The 13,514-nt window shown below is 46.5% G+C and overlaps 1 protein-coding gene across 2 annotated transcripts in view; it reads right to left on the bottom strand.

Annotated features, from left to right (window-relative positions):
• The window catches only part of PRKCA (protein kinase C alpha), a 399,391-nt gene extending 388,477 nt beyond the window's left edge, over positions 1 to 10,914 (bottom strand). For both annotated transcript variants that reach the window (XM_088028179.1, XM_088028178.1), the window contains exons 1-2: positions 10,698 to 10,914; positions 7,649 to 7,680 (exon numbers count right to left, since the gene is read on the bottom strand). In XM_088028179.1, coding sequence (XP_087884305.1) covers positions 7,649 to 7,680; positions 10,698 to 10,870 — 205 coding nt within the window. In that variant the 5' untranslated portion in view covers positions 10,871 to 10,914. The remainder of the gene's footprint in view (positions 1 to 7,648; positions 7,681 to 10,697) is intronic.
• Positions 10,915 to 13,514: the final 2,600 nt, after the last annotated feature.

Below are 13,514 nucleotides of genomic sequence, written 5' to 3'. Positions count from 1 at the left end.
CCATTTAGAAAACAAGACCTGAAATAAAGGGTTTGTCATGGAAATTCTGACAGGAGGACAGCGAAGCCTTAATTCTGTCACCAAGAAACGTTTCCATGTTTCCCTTCATGGCATCATTCTTTCCTCTAATATAAATCCAGGCTTTGTAAGTACCGAAAAAGTTTCCATTTGGCTCTGAAAAATGTTTTCTGCAGAACTGTTTCAATAGAAAGCCTGCTCCACCCTGCCAGTCTGGTATGTTCTTCAGCACACTCATTTCTAAGGGGAGAAGATCCTGTGCTTCATAGGATGAACGCATGCAAAAAGTGAGCACTCCAACACATCCAGCATCTTGCAGCATTGACCGTTCGTCTTCCCTCTCAACGGACTGAGATCTTTAAAGTGACTAATTCAGTTCTAATAGTTCCACTCAGATGCTTCTATTGCCACGCTCATCCGGCCCTTCTCACATCAAGGCACAGAAACCTTTCAGGTACACGAAGTTTAAAAATATCAGAATCAATAAAGTTGAGCTACTACTCCCTCTGGAGCATGACCGTCTGGGTTTCAGCTATTAGCCACCTTGAAGTAAGATAGAACATTTAAAGGACTGTACCAAGTACGTGTAGTGGAGCTATATATATATATATATATTTTTTTTTTTAAGATTTTTATTCATCTGAGATAGAGACAGAGCACAAGCAAGGGGAGACGCAGAGGGAGAGGGAGAAGCAGGCTCCCCACTGAGCTGAGAGCTGGACGTGGGGCTCGATTCCAGGACCTGGAGATCATGACCTGAGCTGAAGGCAGACACTTAACCATCTGACCCCACCCAGGCACCCCTGGTTTTAATTTTTCACCCTGTACCCAAGACCTTTCCCGGCTCCAGCTGTGGTCCAGAATAGGCTCTGGTTTCATTTGTGGCAATACGATTCATTACGGATACCTAGATACTTCTCTAAAGACAGGAGGCACATTAAGTGGTTTATTCCTATTAGATTTAGCATTGCATAGAACTTACAGATACAAATTAGCATTTTCTGTTATTTTGAATAGATTTGCTTAGCTTCAGAAAAAAAAATTTTTTTTAAGATTTGACAGAGAGAGAGACAGAGAGAGAGGGAACACAAGCAGGGGGAGTGGGAGAGAGAGAAGCAGGCTTCCCGCCAAGCAGGGAGCCTGATGCGGGGCTCGATCCCAGGACCCTGGGATCATGACCTGAGCTGAAGGCAGACGCTTAACGACTGAGCCACCCAGGCGCCCAAGAAAATACTTTTTAAGCCACCTAAAGATCTATCCTAGTTGACAGAACTTTGAACTATAAACTAATTTTAAAAAATGGTATGCAGGCAGAAGTTCACTGGGATCCTTCTGGTTATGGACATTCATATCATCTCTCTTTTATATAATCACACACCCAACAAATATTTATATAGTATCTACCAAGCGCCAGGCCCCGCATTAAACCCGGGAGACAGAAATAAGACTCACTTGTTCTCAAGGCTAGCAGAGGAGACAAACGACGCAGGGTGAAGGGTCCTAGGATGGGGAAAGCATCCAAAATAGCAAGGAGGATGGAAAAGATCCCAATTAAACTTAGGCTGAGACTCGCAGGTGAAACAGGTGTTGATGGGGGGGGGGGTTGGATCAGAACAGGACACTTTCTGGGAAACCAACTTATTTGCAATGACTGGTGGGTGGAGAGAAGGAAAGCATCCTTAGACGAGCCTGGAAAAGCAAAACAGAGTTGAAATATCCTGCTGAGGAGCTGGACTTCATCCTGATCGGGGAAACTCTGCAATGAATGCTATTTTGAAAACTATACTTTGATTGAAAACAATACTTTGATGGAAAACAAATGAGCAAGCTAAGGGTTCATAGGCCTAAAAACTTAAGTCTGAATAACATTACCTAGGAGAGTGAAACACTCAGAGGGTAGTAAAATCATATCAAAATTAAAGCGGAAACTCCAATGTCAGATTCACCTGCAACAATAATTAGGGTTTCTACTGCCTAGCAGAAGGAAGAACCACTCCATAGGCTACAGCACTGGATTCTGGTTGGGAGTGTGAGTAAAACAGAACGCTTGCACTTAATGCACTAAGTGAAAGTAGCAATTCAGAAAGCCATTAATCAGAAATTGTTTCCGAACAAGGATACAGCACCAAATGGGAATACCCAACGGTTTTGTCCGTGCATCCCTGCTTCTACCAAGTATTCATGCATTTTTGTGAAGGAAGAAAGTGTTGGGGAAAAAAGCAGTTCCAACTGCCCATCTGTACTGCGCTTCTCTAGGTTTTAGGTATTCCTGAACAATTTCATCTTCGAAGCAGAAATCCTTTGATCAGACCTCAGAGCAAAACCAGAATTTCAAATTACATTCTTCCATGGATTGGTGTTCCCAGAATTGTACTGATGACCCCGGGAGCTCACTTATAGTTAACACAGCTTCCGGTCTGAGGACTAACCAATGAGAAATGGGGTGCTGAGATGCTAACCCCAGGTTTGAAGTTGGAAAATCCTGTTGTCAACTGTAAAAATCAGCAGGTTGTTGCTAAGAGTTTAGGAGTGGCTGATCTAGTACATAACGACAAGTCTGTTAAAGGCAGTCAACTTACTTGGACCTCAGCCCCCCTTCTATCTCCTGGCACTTGGTGTCCACCCTGCTTGGCCCCCAGCATCCTATAAGCATCCCAAAAGCTGTGATAACTAGACAGCCTTTTCTGAAAAGCTGCCAACTCCATCCCCTCTCTGTTAAAGGTCATCCTCCCTTAAATCAGTCTGGTTTTCTGGAATTCCTTTGCTTACACAGCCAAGAAGGGGAGGGCGGGGGAACTTTCTTCCTCCCTCAAACATCAACTTTCATTCTTAAAGAAGGGATAAGAAACACCCTCCCGCTCAGGTGAGCTGATGGAAAGATCTACCCTGAAACACGCCTTCAAAATGGAATGTCAAAAGCTAAGGGAAACAGATTTTTAACCCATAACTGCTGAAAAAAAACAGAGCTTCAGCTAGAGTCACAGGTTAAGTACAATATTTGGTGTGTGCTTAGCAGAGAAATGGCTCTGGGTTCAGAACAGATTCAGAGGAGCATATTGAAGTCACACAAATGTGCATTCAGTTCCCTACAGACCCCTCAAATATCCAGTGTTGATCATTCAGAGCCCTAGTCTCCTACTGATCACGGTTTGGTGGGGATGGATTCTGATGCTGTCTCTTTAGGGTATCTTAAAGATCCTGGCTTAGTCATTCATTTTGATTTGTGACATTAAAGAACAGAAAAAGCAGAAAAAACATGCTAAGATGAATCAGATGTATCAGGCTATGTAAGTATTTGGCACACCAAATAAGCAGGTCCCATTTGGAGGCTGTTTCTATCACCGAAATGAGAAGTGAGCCAGTCTTGTTGGGGGGGTGGGGGGGAGTCAAGTTGGCTCATTCCCTTTTCCAGTGGTCAAAGTAAGAGATAAGACCCTTTGGCCCCCCTGCCTCAGAGGAAGACAACATTTGAGCAGCGTGGTGGATGGCTCTGCGGTTCCAGGACAACAGCTCTTGGAAGCAGCCAGTGCACGAGACTACCGACAGGAGACAGACCTTCCAGGTTTGAATCTCAACTTCAGTGACCAGACCAAACTTTTCTCCCTCTCCTGGGGAGAGGGAGGGAGGGAATAGGCTGTGGGTGAGGCCCAGCTCTCTGCTAGACTCACAGGAGGAAATCAGCCCTGAGGAGATCAAACAAGCCAGGAGAATGTGAAGCCAAACAAAAATCAAAAGGCAAATTCTGTCATCGGGGGTATTTCAGATCTACAAAGGGACAAGCTTGTCTTCATCTCTAAGAATCTTAAGAGAATTATTTCGTGGCTTCTCGATCTACTCTGCACCTTTCTTTGTTCTCCCCAGTGTTTAGGGCCCTTGGTTTCACTATTTTAGGCAGCAAATGTTCAGTGGGATCCTGCTGTGTGACTTGCCCAGGTAATATCCACTTTTTCAGGGCTGGCCACCTAGACTGCAATCTAAAGGGCATAGTGTCCACGGAGTGCAAGGGGCAACAATCCAATAGATCTTCAGAAAAGTTTCCTGCTTCCACTCAGATTACATCTTGGGGAAGGAAAGAAGTAGGGGAAAAAGTGTTTTTTGTTTTTTTGTTTTTTTTTTTTTTTAAGATTTTGAGAGAGAGAATGAGATATATAGAGCGAGCATGAGGGTCAGAAGGAGAAGCAGACCCCCCGCTGAGCAGGGAGCCCGATGTGGGACTCGATCCCAGGACTCCAGGATCATGACCTAAGCCGAAGGCAGTCGCTTAACCAACTGAGCCACCCAGGCGCCCGGGGAAAAGTCTTTATATGCTTGTAAAAGGCTGTCTAAATAGCACAGATTAGAAGTTTTGAAGGATAACACCTCACATCTTGAGTCAGCGTTAAGAACTGGGAGACTAAGTGAAATAATGGCTATTTTAAAGCTATCTTATAGGGACTCATTTGGAGCATATGTGCCTCTCTAAAGTATACTTAGCTACAGATATTGTACCTACTGACCAAAGTGACCTACTACATACCGGGAGCTAGAAGTTGCTGCCTCCATCAGGTGAGAAAACTGATAAGGAATAAGAGTCTCAACCCTAGCTGCCATCTTCAGAGGGTCTATTGCCAAAGGCCCAGGAGGAGGAGGAAATACCCTCTTGATGAATGGGACTACCAAACAGAGCAGGAAAAATTTTAAGTTGGAGAACGTTAAGAGAAGACAAGTATATTCTAACCTAAATATATTCTAAAATGGTCAGATGTTGGGGGGGGGGGCGCCTACGTGGCTCAGTAGGTCAAGTATCCAACTCTTGGTCTCAGCCGGGACTTGATATCAGGGTTGTGAGTTCGAGCCCCATGTCGGGCTCCATGCTGGGCATGGAGCCAACTTAAAAATAAAATGGCCAGATGTTAGTACTTTTGAGAATGTCAAAATGGAAGTGTTAGGTAACTGTATTTGTACAGTTAAAAAGCACTGTCCTGAGCTAACATAATTATATGTCTACTCGAAGTCAAATATAGAGGACAGACACTAAACAAGACAAGCACATAGCATGTTACATAGGTTGTATTTGAAATAGTTTATGAATTCAGACTTGTAGATGCAGTACAGAAACTCATGTAAGGAGACCCGTGGTTTACTTCTTCAAAGAACAGGGCATGAAGTACATTACATATTCACTGCTCTATTTTGTCTAGCTTGTAAAAACTAAATTTCAAGTATTAGATAAAGGCAAGTCACAGAATAGAAATGGCTAAAACAAGTTTGAAAAATGTTCAGACTTATCCAGATGAAGATTTGGGGGAGGGAGGGGGCCTTTTCACCTACTAGAGCAAAAACGTCAAAGACCTGCATTCTCCAATATTGGTAAGAGTGAAAGGAAGGGGACACTCAATACTGAAGATGTAAATTGTAACATTTTGAGAGCAACGTAGCTATGCTCCCTAAAACTTACAGTGCACACACGTTCTTCTAGGTATTCTAGAAATACTAGTGTCCAAGGATATTGACAGCAACATTGGACTAGTAAGAACTTAAAATAGAGAAACGGATAAGCTTGATACACCCACACATGCACCACTAAGTTAGGACAAAGGTTTTAATGGTGAAGGACATCCACCATATACTCTGGGGTGGGGGAACAGCAAATGATAGGATTTAAAATTTTGATCTCGGGTGCCTGGGTGGCTCAGTCGTTAAGCGTCTGCCTTCAGCTCAGGTCATGATCCCAGGGTCCTGGGATCGAGTCCCGCTTCGGACTCCCTGCTCTGCAGGGAGCCTGCTTCTCCCTCTCCCACTCCCCCTGCTTGTGTTCCTGCTCTCGTTGTCTCTGTCAAATAAATAAATAAAATCTTTAAAAAAAAAATCTTTAAAATTTTGATCTCTTAAAAGCTATGAATGAGTGGATTTTTTTAAGATTTTTACTTTTTTGACAGAGAGACACAGCAAGAGAGGGAACACAAGCAGGGGGAGTGGCAGAGGGAGAAGCAGGCTTCCCGCTGAGCAGGGAAGGAGCCCGATGTGGGGCTCGATCCCAGGACTCTGGGAACATGACCTGAGCCAAAGGCAGATGCTTAACGACTGAGCCACCCAGGCGCCCCAATGAGTGGATATCTTAACTTATCCCTGAAGGAAAGAGAGGGCATAGAATTTCACTTTTTACTTTAGGACAGTTATGCTGACATAGAACTATTAATCTGCTAATCCACTCAAAAATAAGTCCATACAGTCCGGGGGAGGGGGGGCCTGCATGATCCCCCCCTTGTGCCCCCTAATATAGCCACGCTGATTTCACCAACAAAACTGACTCCAACAAGCAGGTCTAAAGGGGACCAACCTTATCCTGAAGTCTTCGTATGTAAGAAATGGTAGAGTTTAGCATGCCTTTCTCAAGTATTCTTATGTTTCCATAGGTTCCCACCCAAATATTACAATAGATGCAAATCAGTTGCTCAGAACCACACTTTCTACATTTAAACTTAAAAAAAACACATTTCAAGCTGAGACCCAAATATTGCCTAAGTTCAGGTCCACAACTAAGAAATGTAAAGAGCTCCACCTTCCTTTCATCTTTTATAAAGATGGATGCAACAGATGGTTCTCTTTATTCTTTAAAGGAATATCCCTTTATTTCCCAATGTAACTCAGTGATTTTTATTCAATAGGGGTTTGAAGCACATCATGAAGGTAGATGACACCATAAAATACCTTCATCAAAAATAGATTTAGAAAGTGTAAGAAACAAGTTCATGAATTTGAAAAACTTTACAAGCTAACTCACTAGCACAATTTTAAAGTACACAGTGTCTCCCTAACGTGCTTACTACTAAACAGTGTTAGGATAATGTTTTCTGGGTTGAATGTACACTTCCCACTTTCCCTAATAAACCAATGCCCAGATGGGAAATGTAACCAGAACTAAACAAACATAATATAGTGATCAGGAGAGCTAGACGGTGGCCTAGGAGCCTGGGATGCCTTCACAAGGTACAAAGTATTAAGTTTAAACAAACAGAACGGAGAGAATAAGAAAGGAGATTCTTGATGTGTATAAAATGGGACTACAGATCCGAGGTGGAAATAAATGGACTTTCCGGATGCAACCAGTAGTACATGTACACGTTAAAGGCACATTCACAGTAAAGGAAAAACATGCCTCCTAGCACAGCAACCCGTTATAATCTAGGAAACTTTAAAATGTGCTAACTTGGTTCTGAACAATAATCAGTAATCAAAAACAGAACTACTAGAATGATGCATGGCCTAAGATTATAGAGTCCAACCCAGGGCATAGGTAAGAGATAAAGAACAAAAACTGAGAACAAGAAAAGCCACATGAATACAAAGTGATTCCATTTCTTTTCCTCAACACCCACACAAAGACAGCAGTTTCTGACAAGAATGTTCTTGGCAAAAAATAAAGTTACAGGAAGGTTTTTTTTTTTTTCAATGAGAAAAAGGCAGCTCCATATGCAGATTACTAGGCGATACAATTTTTTTTTTTAACGGCCCAAATTTACAGACCTCATTTTGAAAATATCTAATTTTTTTTTTGGATCACAAAGAAAAGAGGACTAGAAATACTGTTCCTGTTTGGAATGCTTATTTCGTGTTGTACTTGAAAATAAAATCCAATGTGGCAGCTTACCTTGGCACTGGAAGCCTTGTTTCCCAAACCCCCTGAAAAACAGAAACAACAAAGTATCTTAACATATTTTGTTGTATACCATATTTTAAGCCAGTTATGAGACAAAGTATTCCACAGAATTAAGGGTTTGTACATAAAAACCAATGATTTGATAGGAAAAACATGCCTAGAGTACTGAATAAATCCAATTTTGGGGAGGGGGGGAAAAACCTCTGTATAGCCTCCAAAGGCTCATTGAGAGGCTCATTGAATTGTTTCAATGTATCAAGGTTCTTTCCAGTTTACACTTTGTTACCCATACTTAAGTTTCCAGATAAGAACATGACTATGATATTCAGAGTTGGCTATAATATTCAACAAATACTTTACGATTGAAGGAAGTGCTTTAATTTTGTCCCTAAAGACAAAATGAAAATCCTTTTTCTCCCTAAACACAACTAGAAAGTGGCTTCATTTGCTGTGAATGTACTTCAAATAGGTATCTAGAAACCACCAAACAGTACCACCCCACATTAAATTTTGGTTTAAAAGGAGACAGATTTCACAAAATGTTTTTATTGGTTGCATTTGAAGTTATGTCTAATTTTTTTAGAGCATCAATAGCATTGAAAGCAAATACAGAGGCTATTTTGTTCTTGCAAATTAGAAGATTTACTTTGAGCATTAAATTGTAAACTTTCAACTACGATCAACTGCATTAAAATTGTTAGTCATAATCTCTTTACATAGCATTTAAAGTTGACAAAGCACTTCATGCATCTTTATATATAACTTACTCATTCCACCAGATTTAAGCCCAAACATTTATAGTTTTAAAGTATTTTAATATTTAAAACAAACTTGTAAATTAAGGACCCATAGACAAAAAGAAAGACAACTTAAGTTAAAACCACTGCTAGATAATCCTGGTGAATATTTTCTTGGAACTTTCAAGTAGTTTCTAATTAGGAGAAGTATTACAGGAATTACTCAGGGAGGAAGCTGACAGGGAGACCTTTATTTTCCACTTCACATTACACCTGGTGACCTCAAGTACCATAGCAGTTCACCAGGGGAACTGATAGTGGAAAGACATTAGCTAGCCTGATTATGTATGTTCCTTTCCTAATTCACCTACTCCTCCCCCCGCCAAAAGTAGCCTGCAGTCTGAAAGCTCCCTTTTTATTGCATCTCACAATTGGCATGGGAGGCTGAACAAGTCCCCTTAGATGCAGTAACCTCCTGCCCTGATGCTCCAAGAACTTAGATAGCCTTATCTATAGTCGCTTCGAGCACAACTGCTTCATATAATGACTACACAGTGGAAATCATTCGCAAAGGTGGCTGTGCTTTTCATGAAAGTACTTCTGAGATTTCCAAAAAGGAAAGGAAAAAGCACCTTATTAGCACCGTGTGTGTGTGGGGGGTGAGGGGGGACTCTCCCTTAGAGATGCTTTTCCCCAAGCGTGATGGATTTGAATAGCCATCCATAAAGGAAAAGTTAAGCATCTTAGCACGCTTGTGGGGCCCTTAGAGGTGATTTCCTCCAGATGTGATGGATTCAGATAATGCCATCCCTAAAGGAAAAAAATTAAGCACCTTATTAGCATCTCTGTGGGGCTTATGATATCCCCCCCCCCGTGGGGTGAATTCAGATGCCATCCATAAAGGAAAAATTAAGCATCTTATTAGCACATTTGTGGACTTCATCCTTGGAGTTGCTCCCCCCCCCCCCCAGGTTTGATGGATTCACACAGCCATCCGTAAGTTCTGCCTAGGGCCCCAAAAGATACATGCCACAGAGGGTAGTGGCCCTGTGGCACTGTCACCCCAGTGCAGCCCCCTGACCTATGAGAGACAGGAATTAAGGAACCTTCACCATAACTCTGACTTGGGGAGTTTCCTACCTACATTCAGGAACAGGAGATAGAAAAAGGCCAGGTATCTGCCAACCTGAGAAAAAAAACTGCTCCCTGCTCAAACTGGAGCACCTGCGGTTCTATACGGTTCAGCTTTCTAAACTTTGGGGGGTGGGGGGGGAGGGTCACCATGTTCTGAGAGTAAGAACCATTAGCTCTCACTAGAAGAAGGTATATACAGTTCTGCCTAGTTTCGCAGGATTCAAATACCCCTGAAGGCCATCCCTTTAGAGGTCCCCCCCAAACCCCTGGGCCCACAATACCGGCATTCCCTGTAAACTCTGTACCTGAACTCCGACACCTTACAGTTTTCTTAACTAAGGCCTCTGTCCTCATCAGCCGGGCTGCAGGTCTAATCTCGTGCTGACAGGGTCTATTTTAAAAAGACTCCCTCTGCCCTACTGCCATTTGCCTGCTCGGTTTTAATTCCCCTCCCCCACTGCAAGCTTTCAACAGTTTGCTGCCTCTCGGCTCTCCCTGGGCTCACCCTGGAAAGTCCAGTCTCCCGTGCCCAGCAGATACAAGCTACAGTAGGCAAGGACCCAAGGTTCCAGAGCAGTCCAAGCCCGCTGGGAAACCACACACACACACACACACACACACACACCCCCGAAGGCGCCCAGCCCCGCTCGCCAGTAACTTGGACCGCACCGCGCAATCGCCGCCGCTCCCCGGTTACTCCGGGCGTTTCTCCGGGAAACTCTGCCCTTTGGATTCCCTTTCTCGCTCTCCCCTTCGCTCACAGCCAGCAAGCGGCGGCTCCCCTATCCGTACAGAAGGGCGGGCGCGCCTGGGAGACGGAGGGGACACTAGACCCGCGGAAGGGATCAGGGTCACCGCGGCGCGGAGCCAGCCTCCCTCCTGCGGCAGGGGGTGTGTGACCTGGCGGCGACTTCCCCGGGAGTCCTGCCCGCGAGTGTCCCCGGCGCGCGCGTGTCGTTCCGGGCGAGAGTTCGGACTCGGCCAGCTCTCCCCAAGTTCCCCGAGTGAGGCAGCCCCAGAACAGGCGCGCCGGGGCTGAGGGGCCCCAGCGAGGGTCCCCGGGACGAAGTGACTCGGACTAGAGAGGGACCGGTCACCAGCCCCGGGCGCCGCGGGGTGGGGTGGGTGTTCGGGCGCCCAGCCGTGCGCCCCGGCCCGCGCGCACCTACCAGATGAAGTCGGTGCAGTGGCTGCAGAAGGTGGGCTGCTTGAAGAAGCGGGCGATGAATTTGTGGTCCTTCACCTCGTGCACGTTCTTCTGTCTCAGCGCCCCTTTGCGGGCGAAGCGGTTGGCCACGTCCTGAGACGCCGTGGAGTCGTTGGCCGGGAAAACGTCAGCCATAGTCCCCCCAACCACCTCTTGCCTCCACCGGGGAGCGGCAGCAGCCCGGGAGGGCCGGGGGGGCGGGGGCGGGCGGGGGAGCGCCGGCCGGCAGCCGAGGTCGCGGCAGCGGCGGCCGCGGCGGCCGGGGAGAGTCGGGCCGGAGCGGGCGCGGGAGCCGGAGCCGGAGCCGCTCGCTTGCTCGCCGGCTGGCCCCACGCTCACTGACAGCCCGGCGCCCGGCGCTCGCGCTTCCTACTCTCCGCGGCAGAGGCGGCCCGGAGCGGCACCGCCCACCGCGCATGCCCCGAGCGCGAGAGCCGCGGGGGCGCGCGCGGGGCCGGGGGCGCGCGCCGGGCGGACGCGGGCGCCCGGGGAGTCGGCGCCTCCGCGTTTTGCGAGCAGCCCCGGGAGGGCAGGCGGCCGCCTGGGCTGGGCCCCCCCCGAATTTGGGAGCGGAGGAGGACGCTGGGAGGGGCGGGCCGCTCTCCTCCGCCGCCTTTTTCCTTTCCTCTTTCCCTCCCTCCCCTCCCCGCCCTCCGCCCGCTCTCCTCCCTTTCGCCCTCCTCCTTTTCTTCCGCCCTCGGGCTCTGCCCGCTGCTCTCCCGGCTCCCTCCGCCCACTCCCCCGCTCATCCTTCCCCTCCTGGCTCCTGGCTCCCGGCCGCCCTCGCTCCGGTGAGAAGTCCCACTCCCTGCGCGGGGCTCCACGCGGCGCCCCCCGCCACCTCTCGGTCCGACCTGCTCGGAGGCTCGCCCTTCCCCACCTTCCAGGACCCGCCGGTGCTCCTGGCCGCGATGCTCAGGTTTTATGTCACTCCACATGCCTGTGCCCTAAAATGCCCAAACCCTTCCCTCCTCTCCCCCAGCGCTGCTTATATATGACAAGAGCAACGGCGTGTTTGTAAATCATCGCACAAGGACCCTACCACCTGCCTCTGTTTTTCACCTGCATCTTGTATAGACCTCTAATGTGCACGTGGGATGATGGTTCAGGACTTGTCCTACTTATTTATCCCGTTACTCGCTGGCTACTACAGTGACAACGTTGATTGTCAGCCTTTCTTGATTTTACAAGTCCAGAGCCTTAATTTAGAAATAATTTTGCATCCTATAAACTAATACCCATAAACTAATTACTGCAATACTGGCAGGTGCAGAGTGCAGCCAGAGCCCTAGTAAATTACCAAGTAAAACTGCTTATGAAAGGGTAACTGGCATGGATCTGCAAAGGACGCACGTGGGGATGTACCAGCTCATCATTCGCTGAATATTTATTAGTTTTGCCTCCAGGATGCTAAAATACATAAGGGAAACAACCATCCCCCAGCCTTTCACTATCGACTCACCTCGTTGCAAGATTCACTAAGTTCACAAAACAACTACAGGAGCTGAAGAACATCAAGAAAAAGAACACGTTGTTTAAGTCTTCAAGAAGTTTAGGGGAGAAAAGAAAAGGAAAAAAACTTTGAAGGTACATGTCACCTTAGAGCATATCACAAAGATCACATAGGCTACCACGTTTTAAGATTGCCTAATTGAATGCTTGATTCTAGAAATGTAGTGTAAGCTATTGACTGACCATTAGTGGAGTCTGCACTTTGCTGGCCCATTTACAAACTCTTGAGCCAAAGTTGTTAGTGCTTAAAGAGACTGTCCCTGCCTGATACTCGGGTCAGAAATTTCAGCAGTCATGGCAGCTCCTCCAAGCCAAGGAGGCCAAAAAAGGAAGAGGCAAGGGAAGGAATGAAAAGCAGGGCATGGGAAAATTGATCAAATTTTCCACAAAACACTGTAAGCATCCCTCCCAAGCCATGGTTGTTTATTATTTATTGATTGTAAATCCAATCGAGCACAATAGAATGAAACACCCAATTCTTTCCTCATAACCATCTTAATTTAAGAGTGGTTCTCACACATCTTATGAAGACAAGATTCTTTCTATTTCCCTGAAGCTTTGATGTAACGGTGGAAAAAGAAAATGGCAGAACTGGAGGGTGGGGGGTTGCTCATACTGTAATCCCTGAGCAAAGAAATAGGGAAGATAAGCTAAGAACCAAATGGGCTATGGCAGCCGCGGGATCACCTCCCAGGTGTGGAGTGGAGTGACTGATCTCAGCAATGGGTAGACCAGACGGAGACAGTAGATCTCTTTCCGGCTGTGGCTTTGCTTTCTTGCCTCAGTTATTACTGTCATTCCTTGTGGGTGTAGAGAGAACTAACTAGAAGTTGGTTGACTGATAACTGGGCTAAGCTTCAGTGGTCAATTGCCTACAGCTTAGCACACTTGTGGAGACTAGGGGAGGGAGAGGCACCTGGAGCGGGATTCCCAAGCAGTGGGAAGGACTGATGGGAATGTGGGCCCCGGTTTGCCCCTGCAGCCCACCTGCGAAGTCTCCTTGGTAGCACTGAATTGGAGGGGTTTACAGAAAGGAGGAGAGGGAGTGGTCAGTCAGTCCTGGGCATTAGTAATTACTTTAGAGTCAGCTGCTTCATGGAGAAAGTGCAGGAAGGAACAGGGAATGGTAGACTGACTATAGAGTTTGTCAGAACCCTCCTCTGTGAGCCCTGCCTTTGAGAAGTAAGCTTGAGACTCTTCGGAGAGGCGTTGTTTAGACCAGCAGGACCCAGAGACTGTGGGCTGGGATCAAAGTCAGGCCGCAAAA

Source organism: Eumetopias jubatus, unplaced genomic scaffold (genome assembly GCF_037043125.1).
Source record: "Eumetopias jubatus isolate StellerSeaLion01/CBP00866 unplaced genomic scaffold, mEumJub1_p1.0 scaffold_10, whole genome shotgun sequence".
Taxonomy (NCBI): domain Eukaryota; kingdom Metazoa; phylum Chordata; class Mammalia; order Carnivora; family Otariidae; genus Eumetopias; species Eumetopias jubatus.
This window is presented reverse-complemented; position numbering and strand designations above follow the sequence as displayed.